Source organism: Nannochloropsis gaditana (assembly GCF_000240725.1).
Source record: "Nannochloropsis gaditana CCMP526 unplaced genomic scaffold scaffold683, whole genome shotgun sequence".
Lineage (NCBI taxonomy): Eukaryota > Eustigmatophyceae > Eustigmatales > Monodopsidaceae > Microchloropsis > Microchloropsis gaditana.
In genome coordinates, this window is record NW_005803270.1 from 4,334 (window position 1) to 16,025 (window position 11,692).

Genomic DNA, 11,692 nt, shown 5'->3' on the forward strand with positions numbered 1-11,692 from the left:
CAAGAGATAGGCGGCCGCCGTCCAGGACGAGAGGGGGACAAAAAAATATGTACAAGGGCACATCATTTTGAGTAGGTGGTGAATTTCTTTCATGTACACTAACATCCTCGGGCCTTACATGTCTTTGCTGTCTACCATGACCGGGGCTGCCCTACACCTCGCTTTGCCCCGGTTTTTCTTGCACTTCAACCGTCAAATTGGCTTCTTCCCCTTCTGTCCCATTTTTGTTCTTCATCTTGACGTCGAAGAACCTCAGATCTCTCTCCTGCTTGAGCCCGGGAACACGCTCTTTCTCCGCCCGTCGCGGCGCATCCTGAAACACCTCCTTCCCCTCGGTCAAGACCTGGGCCAGGACGTAGGCGCTGGTGGCAGCTCCAAGGAAAAAGGGGAAGCGGGCCAGAAATGTATCATCCAGCCCCGTAGCCTCGGTGAAAGATACCAATAAAGGGTTCACTACCCCCGCCACCAGCACGGCCGCCACGGCAGCTGCCACATCGGGTGCCTCCGTGGGGCGAGACAGATAGAGAAACCCCAAAAAGGCCGCAGGATACACGGGGTTGCCAAGAGTAAGGGCTACACCCATGGACAGAGGAAACCAGCCCATAATTGTTGTCGTGGAGGATGAAACTGAGGAAGTGACCCGGCCCACGTCGCCGGCACGGGGGGGCACTAGGAAGGAGGGCACTGGAACCTCCTTGCTCAAGGCTTTGGCCACTTGAGTAAGCAGCGATATAGAGCGGTCCGTGAGATCGTCCCCGTCATCCTCTTTATAGGCACTTAGGCGACTCAAAAGTCGTGGATGGAATTTACTTGAAGCCGTAATGCAAGGGAGGGGGCGGCTACGGAGAACACCGTTCGGGTGATACGAAGTAAGGAAGGCGCGTGTGACGCATGCCGCATTCAAAAGAAGAGATACACCAACGAGAACTCCCGCTTTCATGGTCGTGCATAAGTTTTCCTGTTTTTTTATTAACATACATCCACATGGACAGGGGTTAAGCAGGGCACATTCTGGGGAATCAGAACACAGTTGAGGTAGGGCGGCCAAGCCGCTTTAGGCGACACGACGCAAAGGAGAGATATTCGGGTCGAGTCGTGGCACTCGGGGTTCAATATGACCAATGTCCGCCTCTCAACCAAGGCCCCGTTGCTTGATTGACAATAGGGTATTGTCTTCATAAAATCATGTGGTTCTGGCTTTTTTTCAACCTTTTGGAGGGTTTGTGCCGTGGATTTGGCAGGGTTGCGGCCCGCGAATTACATCGGTAGGGCTTGGGGGAAAATCCGGAGTCACGCCTCCGCACCATGTGGTCGCGAATCCTTGTGAAAATCCCAGCTATCGTGCGGATGTGTGGCCCGCGCACAACATTTCAGGATCGGAGATATTATTCTGTAAGAGGGCGTGGTATGCGAGACCCGTGTCGCTGCCACGTGTCTGGCATCCACTAGACGTGCGTGTCGTCTCGTCAAGCGCTCGGCGATACCGTATGGACCACACATGTTTACACCGAATGAGGAAAAAATAGCTAACGAAGGCATCAAATGCAGCCTTACTCACGCAGATAATTTCCATAACGTATGTCCAGATGACACGAGCGGTTATATTGATACCGTCGGCCCTTGCGTGTCGACAGCACTCACCGTACCGACGAGCGATAGAAGCGGCCTTGATAGCACAGTTCAAGTCGAGTAGTGGCGCCAACACGCTTACATGGCAGTGGCGAGAACCAGTTTATCAAACAACTTGTGTATCTGCTTATGACGATCGACCAGGCTGCAATGGTGGTCCGGGAGGCTTTGCCAATGGTATGAAGATGGGCAGCCTGCAGGCCCAGGCCCAAGCCTTGCTGAAGTCGGACCCCGACCTTGATTTCGTCTTGATTCCTGGATTAGAGGCCCCATATCAAGCCAGGTATCTGACGCGGGTTTTCCGCACGGGAATGGATGATTCCAGCACCGACGGGAAGGGCAAAAAAATGAAGCGAGCTGCGCCCTCCGCCTCGGCCGGCGTTTCCTCGATCATTCACGTCACGACCCTACGCCTCGCCCCCGCGGAGCGCACCTATGCAACGGCAGCCGCACTTTGCCGACACTTTGGCTGGAGCAATGTGGTACTCTTGAGCTCGGATGATGATCGCATGCAATCTGCGCAGGGATTACGTCAACAGTTGACCGCCGCAGGCATCCATATCCGCCGTCATCAAATATTTTCTCCTTCCCACACCTACCAAGGTGCAGCAAGCTCCGCCTCCTCCTCATCCATCCTTTCACATGATCTAGATGCAATCCGCACTAGTGGAACTCGTATAGTCTTCCTCCTTTCCTCCTGTCGAGCCACTCACCAGGTTCTGAGCGCGGCGCGACAAAAGAAGATGCTAAGGGATTACGCCTGGGTAGTCCTGCATCCGAATTCTGCGTGCGCCTTGGATGACGCGCCAAGCGGTTTTCACGATGCAGATGTCTCGGAGGAAGGGGAGTTGGCGCTCTTGGAGATGTACCAAGGTGTGTTGGGCCTGGTCTGGGACGGCGCGACGGCCGCGAACGGCGCGGCGTGGTCCTCCACCGGCAAGACAAGCAATTCGTCGGACATTTCCTCGCAGGCTGCCGGTGCTCTGAGCGACTTTTGTAGAGGCAGCGATAGCCACGCATACGACGCCAGTGGCCCTCTAAGCGAGCGGGAGCCGGCGGGTGCCCCGGCGGATGTGCTGGACCTGTCCCCTCGCTTCCTCTTCGAGACCATGCGACACTTGGCATCTCTTTCCTCCACGCCCTCGGCCAATCCCTCCCCTGCGTCTTCGTCCCATCCTGTTGGTGAGGTCATGCGTGACACGGTGGGGGGCAGTGACATGGACGGAGACGTGGTGCTGCACCCGGACCTAGCCGTATCGGTTTTGAGCTTCTCGGGCGCGCGGCGGGCGTCATGGGAGGCCTCAGGGGGTAAACCTGCCTCCAACGACACTCACGGTGTGAGTGAGAGCGCGAGCCGGGGTAAAAGACGTCGGGGGAGCAACAGCACCGCCAACAAGGACCCGGTACGGATTGAGGTCATCCATCAGCCTATCGCCCGCTTGGCTCTATCCCCCCATGGCATCGATCCGTCATCCTCCGCCCCTGCAGATCCCTTGGACAGTCTGGGACGCCTGGAGCTTTTGACGGCACGGCCCCTCCGGTGGCCTGGGGATGTGCGAGCGCAGCCGCGAGACCTGGTGGAGGGGTGGGGTACGCAAGGGGAGGGGCCCGACTTCCTCTTCTCTCCCACGGCGGGGCGGGACATGCAGGGCCTGGTCCATGGCCTTGGGCTCTGGTCGGTGATTTTTGGGATGGCCGCGATGTGCATTGCCCTGACGCCCTTGTGGAACTGGGTGTACAAGCGCCTGTTCAAGCGCAAAGAGCTGTCTCCTCCCTGTCTGGACGGGGGCTGCGCACCCATCCCTGCCATCAGCGAGGTGAAGGACGCGGCCAGCCAGGAGGAAGACCGCGCCTTCATTGCCACACGCATGGCGGAGCTCACCGAAAAGCAAGCGGAGCTCCTTCGATCCGTGGAGGTGGACATGAAAGACGTGGTAATGAAGCGGCGCGGGGGGGGCATCGGCCAGGGATCCTTCTCTATTGTGTACAAGGGATACTACCAGAACTCGCACGTGGCGATCAAGGTGCTGCGACGGGTGGATGAACGAAATTTCCGGCGGTTCTTGGAGGAGATTATGCTGCACAAAGATCTGCGGCACCCCAATGTGGTCATGTTCCGGGGAGCGTCGTGGCGAGACGGGCGGTTGCTGATGCTGATCGATTACGCGGGTCGTGGGACATTGGCGGACGTGCTGCGACGTTCTAAAGGCACTTTGAGGTGGAAACCTGTCAAGCTTAACATGGCCCTCGGGATTGCCAAGGGCATGGCATTCTTGCACCAGACGCGGTATTACGACATGTGGACGTCGTCCTATCAACGCTGTGTGGTTCATCGGGATCTGAAGCCTCAGAACATACTTGTCACAGACTCTTACCACGTCCAGATTACCGACTTCGGAGAGGCCCGCACCGTCGACCACGAGAACACCATGACCCAAGTGGGCACACAGCTTTTTGTGGCTCCGGAGGTGGTCCGGGGCGAGCGCTATTCCGAGAAATGCGACGTCTACTCCTTTGCGGTCGTCCTCCTTGCCATGCTCGAGCTTCGGCCGGATGTCTTGGACGTTTTTGCGGAGTCTTTGTCAGAGGTAGAGCGAAGCGAAACGGGTATTACGAAGGAGCGACTGAAGGAACCGGAAGGCGTGGAGGTCACGGACGCTTGTAAAACCTGCCCGCTCAACAAGGCCAATCAGCCACCGCCCGGGGTCTCCTTGGCGCAGGCTCAGGCGGCGGCCTCCACGCCCGAACACGAATGCCCTCTGGCGCAGCATAAGGAGTTCAAGGGGGTAGTGGCTCATGCCGTGACACGTGCAATTGTCTATGATGACTTCCGGCCCCCTATTAAAGGTTGCCCGTATCAGGGTTTAAAAACACTGATAGAAAAGTGCTGGATTCCCGATGTTAACGACCGTCCTGGTTTCGCGGCAGTCGTCGAGGCTTTGGACGGGCGCGTCCGCCGGGAAGTAAGCGACTACGTCCGCCCTAATGGCGGCAGCACTAGCAGCCATTCAACGGGCTCTACCTCTTGCTTTACTTCTGGGAGTATAGATCACATGATGGTCCGAGACGGGTCTCGGCAAGGATTTCGCGTGGCAAGTGGGGATGTAGCACGTTTACGTGCTCCACATGGCACAAATACATGAGCGAAGGCGCTTATTGAGGCTGATAATGATGGTGATGTGTTCAAACTATGTTGAAAACAAGTGAAGAGCGATTGTTAAGCAATTAATTTTGACAGTTGAATCCTCCCTAATGGTGGGAGTGTTATACCGAAGACATTTGTACAGGGGAAAAGTTTTTTCGACAACCAAAAACGTGGCACGAAAACATGAGGGCTTGATGGTCGTATACAACGGTATTTATTTCCTCGCCTACAGTGCATGAAAGTTGGTTGGACCAAGTAGAGGGGGGTAGGGAGGTTAATGTGACGCAATCAGGAAGCTTCGTAGTTTGTCCTGGTAACTTGCCTATATGCCATCCATTCGGTCGGATTTAATTTCTACGTTCATCTTATAGTAGTCACGCTGGCTGAGATAACTTCGTGCAATTTAGCAGTCAATACTCGTTTCAATGCCGCCAAAACAGAAGGTACGTGCTCCCACAACTTCAGGGGTGATGCGCACCGACCGACCTCCCTTTACTTCCTTCAAAAACACGAATAGAAGTCAAGCGCAGCGACTTTTCCTGGCAAAGCGATAAATGTGGGTTTAAAACAAAAAGGTCAGGATGCTATCCTTGCCGTGGTTAAGGAGCAGTTCGGAAAGAAGGGCAATCTGACTGCCTCGTCGACCGACCTAGGGTCAAAGCGTCTCGCCAAGAAATTAGAGAGCTTGTACGAGCAGCTTGTGACGATTGGCTTTCAAGAGAGAAATGTCGAGCAGGCCTTGAGTGTATGTACGCTCAGAAGTGGCGAGAGCCTCTCTCTAGAGGGGGTGCTTGACTGGTTATGCCTCCATCTGGGGCCTGAAGAGCTCCCAGCCCAATTTGCGGACCCCAGCACTCAGGAGCTTAAAAACACCCGCGGCAACCTTGGCGTAGGACACGCAGGAGCTGTGGTCTCTGAGGAAGAACGCTTGGCCCGGATAGCAGCGCGACAGGAGCAGGCCGACGACCCAAAGTACCGGGCTTTGAGGCGCGAGGACATCGTCAGCGAGCAAGTCGAGGAGTCGCACGACGGGCATGTCAAGCAATGGATTCTGCAGTACTCAAAGCGCGAATCTGAGGCTGAAATAGCTCGAAAGACAGAAGCTCGACCTCAAAATTCCGCGAAAGAACGGTGGGACGCATTACCACCTGAGGAACAATTGGCTTTGCTAAAAGACAGCTACGAGGAGGAGAAGCTGAAAGCCAAGGAGGCTAAGGACAGCGGGCGTATGGGGCGCCGCGAGAAAGCTGAGATGGAGGCTCGTCTCAAGGATATTCGAGAGCAAATGTCGGAATTGAATATTGTGGTGGGGCAGCGGAGGCGAGAGATGAAGCCACTGAAGGAGGGGTGGCAGTCAAATGGCTCTGGGAGGGACACTGACCGGGGGGAAACAGGAGGGGGGAGGTGCGCTCTGAAAGGAAAAAAGGAGCAAGAGGAGAGCACGGACTTAGACGAATGTCTGACGGGTATGTTTGGGGACGAAGAGGATGAGGAGGAAATGGAGGACAAGGGAGTAGACCGAAGCAGCCTCTCTGGACCTGGTTCCTCGACACAAGCGCTCGCCAAGCACAAGGAAATAACTGAGCGGTCGGTACTTGGCGGGCTATTCGGCGACGACGATGACAGTGACGATACAGACGGGAGCGAAGGTGCACAGAAGGGCCGATTCTCCCGGTCCACACGGTCCTCTCCCCCTCCCCGCGAGACAGCTGAAGACAGCCTGCCCGCTCTGTGTTCCCTCGCCCCTCCCTCGCCAGACCGCGCCGTACCTGGAGTTGCGGTAGAAGCGTCGTCCAAAACGGTTCCGCCCACAACTCCGCAACCGCAATCGGTGGCTCCTGACTCAAGCCCAGCGCCTGCACTGGCCGTATCCTTGGCGGCGGGCATCCCCAAGGGCTGGACTGGCAAGACACCGCGGCGGCAGCTGGAGGAGTACCTGAAACGGAAACGTCTGGGCAAGGCTACCTTCCAAAAAACGCCGGGGAAAGGCTGCGTGCTCACCCTGCGAGACATTTCGGGAAAATTCGAATCGGTCCAGGAGTTCGGGGCCTACGCCGACGCCGAGCACGCGGCCGCCACGCGCGCGCTCTACCGCCTAGAACCGAAGCTACAACTGTCGCGCGTCTTGCCCCCTCCGTTCCGGGACTGGTGGGCGGAATGGCAGAACGAGGCCCGAAGGCTGCGCGAGCAAGAGGTGGCGGCGGTCAAGCAGGGGAAGAGAGACCGCATCTCCCGACTTGTTGACTCCATGAGGGAAGGGGCTGCGCTGTCAGCGGAGGAAGAGAGAACAGGCGATGTGCGTCAAGGCGACGATCACTGCCACGTGAGGGACAGTCCAGGGGTCCTTGCTCTTCCCAGCATGTCGGACATGAGTTGGGAGGAGCAAGTATGCCTGGATGAAGGCATGGTGGAGGCCGAGGGGGGAGAACGCGGGGCGCCGACGAGGGGCACCGGAAGTCAACGGGAGAAGACGGGCGGTCCAAGGGGGGATACCGCGTTGGGAGAAAGACTCCGAAAGGCCTTCGAGGCGAAGAGGGGGCAAGCCAGATACCAGGAGCTTGCGCGCGTACGACGGGAACTCCCAGTGGCTGCGACACGCGAAAGTATCTTGCATAGCATCGAAAAGGAGTCCGTGGTCGTCATCTCGGGGGAGACTGGCTGCGGGAAGAGCACCCAGGTCGCCCAATATATCCTGGAGGAAGCGTTGCTGCTTGGAAAGGGTCACAACGTCAATCTTGTCTGTACACAGCCCCGTCGGGTGGCAGCCGTGTCCCTCGCAGAGAGAGTAGCGCAAGAGATGGGCGAAGAAGGCGGAGCTGGAGGCCCCGGAGCATTGGTCGGGTATCAGATACGGATGGAGTCGAAGACAACTGCTGCTACACGGCTGACCTTTTGCACCACTGGCATTTTGCTTCGAAAGCTGCAGACAGATCCAGACTTGAGTCAATACACGCATATCATATTGGACGAGGTGCACGAGCGTCAGGCATTGGGAGACTTTCTTTTGGTGGTCCTCCGCGACCTCCTGAAACGGCGGCCGACCCTGCGTCTGGTCCTCATGTCTGCAACCGTGAATGCCGACTTGTTCAGTTGGTACTTCGGTAATTGTCCGGTGTTTACAATCCCTGGGCGTTGTTTTTCTGTGCAAGAGCAATATTTAGAGGATACTATAGAGGCAACAGGGCACTTTATTGAAGAGGGCTCGGTGTATGCGCTAAAGGAAGGCCGGGCGCAGTACCAACGGGCGACAGTGGAGGTGTCGGGCCGGGGTGGGAATACTTATTCGCAGGCGTTGGAATGGCAAGAAGATGACGCGGTGACGGAAGGGCGGCGCGGATCGCGATGGGTGGCATTCATGGAAGAATGTCGAGAGGCCGGTTACAGTAAAGCCACGCTCAAATCCATGGGACGCGTGGACGAGTCAGTGGTCAATTACGAGCTTTTGGAAGATCTCCTGCGCTACATCGTGGAAGTTGAGCCTGCAAAGGTCGCGAAGGGCGAATCTGGCTGGAGGACAGGCGGTGCTATCTTGGTTTTTTTGCCGGGGCTGGGCGAGATCCGAGGAATACTCGAACGCTTGCGCGGAGGTCGCTTTTTCCGCGATGACAATCAATACTGGCTTCTTCCTCTACACTCCACCCTCTCCCCTGCAGAACAACGGAAAGTGTTCGAGCGCCCACGCCACGGCGTGCGAAAGGTCATACTCTCCACCAACATCGCCGAGACCTCCGTGACGGTCGACGACGTCGTGTACGTGGTGGATTGTGGACTAGTCCGAGAGATCCAACAGACGAAAGGCCGCGGGGGTGGAAGGGCGCTTGTCACAACCTGGTGCTGTCGGGCCAGCGCCAAACAACGGATGGGACGTGCAGGGCGAGTGGGTCCTGGGGTGTGCTTTCGTTTGTTCTCCCGCCATACGTTTCGAACTCTCATGTCTGAATTCGCCGTTCCTGAGCTACAGCGCACGCCTTTAGAGGAGCTCTGCCTGCAGATTCGGGCGAACGATCTCGCTCCCTCGTGTCGTGAATTTTTGCTCAAGGCTCCCGAGCCGCCTGAGTTGGTGGCTATCGATGCGGCGGTCCGTGTGCTACGCGAAGTCGGGGCGCTGGCGTCTGCAGAGGATGGAGCGGAGGGACGCGGACAGCAGAAACGAAAGGGAGGGGATAACGGACGATGCCTGGAAGGAGAGGAAGGAATCCTCACACCGCTGGGCATTCATTTGGCCAAGTTGCCAATGGACGTGCGTCTGGGGAAAATGCTTGTCTTTGCATCCCTTTTCCAATGCCTTGATCCTGTCCTTACTGTCGCCGCCGGTCTGAGCGGCATCAAGTCTCCATTCCTCGCGCCCTTTGGAAAAGAGGCCGAAGCGCGTGCGATGCATGCCAAACTTGAAGTCCGACAAAGCGATTTCTTGACGCTGGTGAACACATTTCAAGCCTATCGATCGGCTTGCCTGCAGGGGGGAGCTGCAGAAGAGCATAAATTTTGTTCCAATCACTTCCTGAGCAAAATTGCATTACGGGAGATGGCAAGCTTGAAGAGTCAGTTTTTCGGCCTGCTGGTGGACATGCAGTTGGTGCGCAAGCCTCCATGTCTCGGCCCGCAAGGGGGTGGCACGGTCAGCTACCGGGCTTTGGAGGATTTCATGGCCGGTCCGGAGGCTTTGCGGAAGGGTGGTGGAGTCAACGCTGAGGCCCAGAACATAAATCTCGTCCTGGCAGTGGTGGGAGCGGGATTGTATCCGCATGTTGCCCATGCTGTGGCAGATCCTTCCAAGAAAAATCCAAGCCTTTACCATGGGCCCATGAGCGCCCCATCGAGCCCTGTCTACTTGCATCCCAGCTCGGTCAATTATGGTGTAACATATTTCACCTCACCTTGGCTCGTATTTCACGAGAAATTTCACACCACTCGGGCTTACATTGCCCCTACGTCGGTGGTGTCTCCCTATGCTCTTCTGCTTTTTGGAGGGCCTTTGGTCGTTGATCACTTAAATAATCGAGTGGTCATCGATGAGTGGATCGAGTTTACCTGTCCTGCTCGCACTGCGGTGCTCTTTCGAGAAATGAGAAAACGCCTTGATGAGGTTTTAGAAGTCTTAGTTGCAAAACCCTTGGCGGGTTTGGCGAATGTAGAGAGTCAGAAGGAGGGTGCGGTGGTCGATGCCATTGCCTCGCTACTCAGGGGTGAGGAGATTAAGGCTGCCTGGAAACCTGGAAGTGGTGATGACCCAATGAACAAAGGATAGAGCAGCCATAACAAACGAAACATGTAGAGTAGAGCGCCACCTTAGCGCGCGGTGTACACTGAGGGCTGGAGTTGGACTTGAGCACAACGGAGGGTAATCAATACTGAATTGCAAAGAATATGCGAATTGTAACAGAGACTTCGCACTGACGGGCTAGTAGCCCCTTTAATTCTAGTCCTTTCTTGTCGACATAATGACTGTACAAGTGATTGGCTGTAAATCTCAAGATACATTTAATTGCAGTCCACCCCATTTTAAATTACTCATCGCCCTTGCCGGTCTCTTGAATGGCTCCTGTTGAATATATTCGTATCGGAGCTCCCGCTCAGACAAACGTGTCTCCACCACCTTCAATAGGGCGCCATAGGCAGGAAACCAAGATTGATGCCCCTGTTGCATCACCCACCTACGAAAGCTGCGCATCAGAGTCCATGCATCGCTGTCACGATCGTCATCGAGCAGCTCGAGGAGGTAGACAGACAGCAATTGCATGTGAGCCGTTGCGGGGGGACGGGCAACACCTTCCTCCACGGTCCCGACCCGCCCTAGCCAATCGATCAAGGCACGCCTAACATCGTGGATGTCTTCACATACGAAAAGCCGTGGACGACCATAGACCTCAGGAGACTCGGTTGGCGGGACGCTGCGGTCATTCTCCTCGTCCTCAACTTCGAAGACCGTCCTCGGATGCCTGCCTGAGGTCGGGCATGGGTGTCCCCTTGTGGACACACGCGGGGAGCGAGATGAAAATGACAGAAAAGAATCATTGCTGTCCTCCTCCTTCGAACCCAAGCCCACATTCGTGCGTTTATGCCGATCGAGTTCTGCCAGGGTTTCGGTGCGGAGAGACACGGGAAGCTGGGCCAGAAACGCCGCGTCCTGGTCAGACAAACCCCTGAGTTGTAGCCCGTTGCTGTCGTAGGCTGGAATCTTCATCTGTCTCATGGCGCGACGATCGCGCTGGGATGGGCTGTGGGTAGCACGAGTCAGCCCGGGAGCATTTGAAGCCTTGCCTTTTGCCCTCTCGCCGTGGGCATCGTGGTTTGTGCTGCCTCCTGCTGTGTCCAGATGAACGCCATTCCTACGGCACATGTTGAAAGATTTACGGCGCACAGCCGCGCGTACCTCGTCTTGTAACTCCCGAGGCAATGCCTGAAAGGTGGTCTCATCGATCTGACTCATGCTGACGTCCCAGTGCTGGAGAGAGGAATCAGCATCGTCTTGACGCTTCTCCTCGCCTTCGCTTTGACGACGATCACCATGCTGCTGTTCAATAGGTTTTGACTGTTGCCGTTCTTTTTGTTGCCGCAAATGTTGTTCCAGCTCCAGACGCATCGGAGATGGCAACTCTGGTAAGACTGAGAGATCGATTTGAGAGGGCGGTGGTAAATCGTGCTCTTGCACAAGGGTGGACAGGCCATCGCCTTCCAGCTCCTCACAGCCTGGCGCGAAGATTCGCCCCGGACAAGGTCCCTCTTCTTCGATTCGCCATGCATCGTGGCCCCCCTTTTCAGCCTCCTCTTCTTCACCGACCACGACCAAGTCATGTGGCTCTTTACTTTGCCCTTGTTTGCTTGCGCTCACCGCGCAGCCGTCTTCTTCGAAACCACGGGAGCCTACGCCACTGAGATCATCCGTCTTCTGAAGCCAGGCCTGCATACTTCCAGCGC

The 11,692-nt window shown here is 56.3% G+C and overlaps 2 protein-coding genes across 2 annotated transcripts; one reads left to right on the top strand and one right to left on the bottom strand.

Annotated features, from left to right (window-relative positions):
* Window positions 1-151: 151 nt before the first annotated feature.
* On the bottom strand, window positions 152-604 carry NGA_0445201 (uncharacterized protein; the record flags this gene model as incomplete). The annotated part of the gene is made up of 1 exon (XM_005853918.1): window positions 152-604. One exon carries the CDS (start codon window positions 602-604, stop codon window positions 152-154), a length of 453 nt encoding a protein of 150 aa, XP_005853980.1.
* A 1,210-nt stretch (window positions 605-1,814) lies between these two features.
* On the top strand, window positions 1,815-10,022 carry NGA_0445110 (deah (asp-glu-ala-his) box polypeptide 36; the record flags this gene model as incomplete). Its single annotated transcript, XM_005853917.1, has 3 exons — window positions 1,815-4,476; window positions 5,182-5,217; window positions 5,350-10,022. The coding sequence occupies 3 exons, from the start codon at window positions 1,815-1,817 to the stop codon at window positions 10,020-10,022; spliced, it is 7,371 nt and encodes a 2,456-aa protein (XP_005853979.1).
* Between the last annotated feature and the right edge of the window lie 1,670 nt (window positions 10,023-11,692).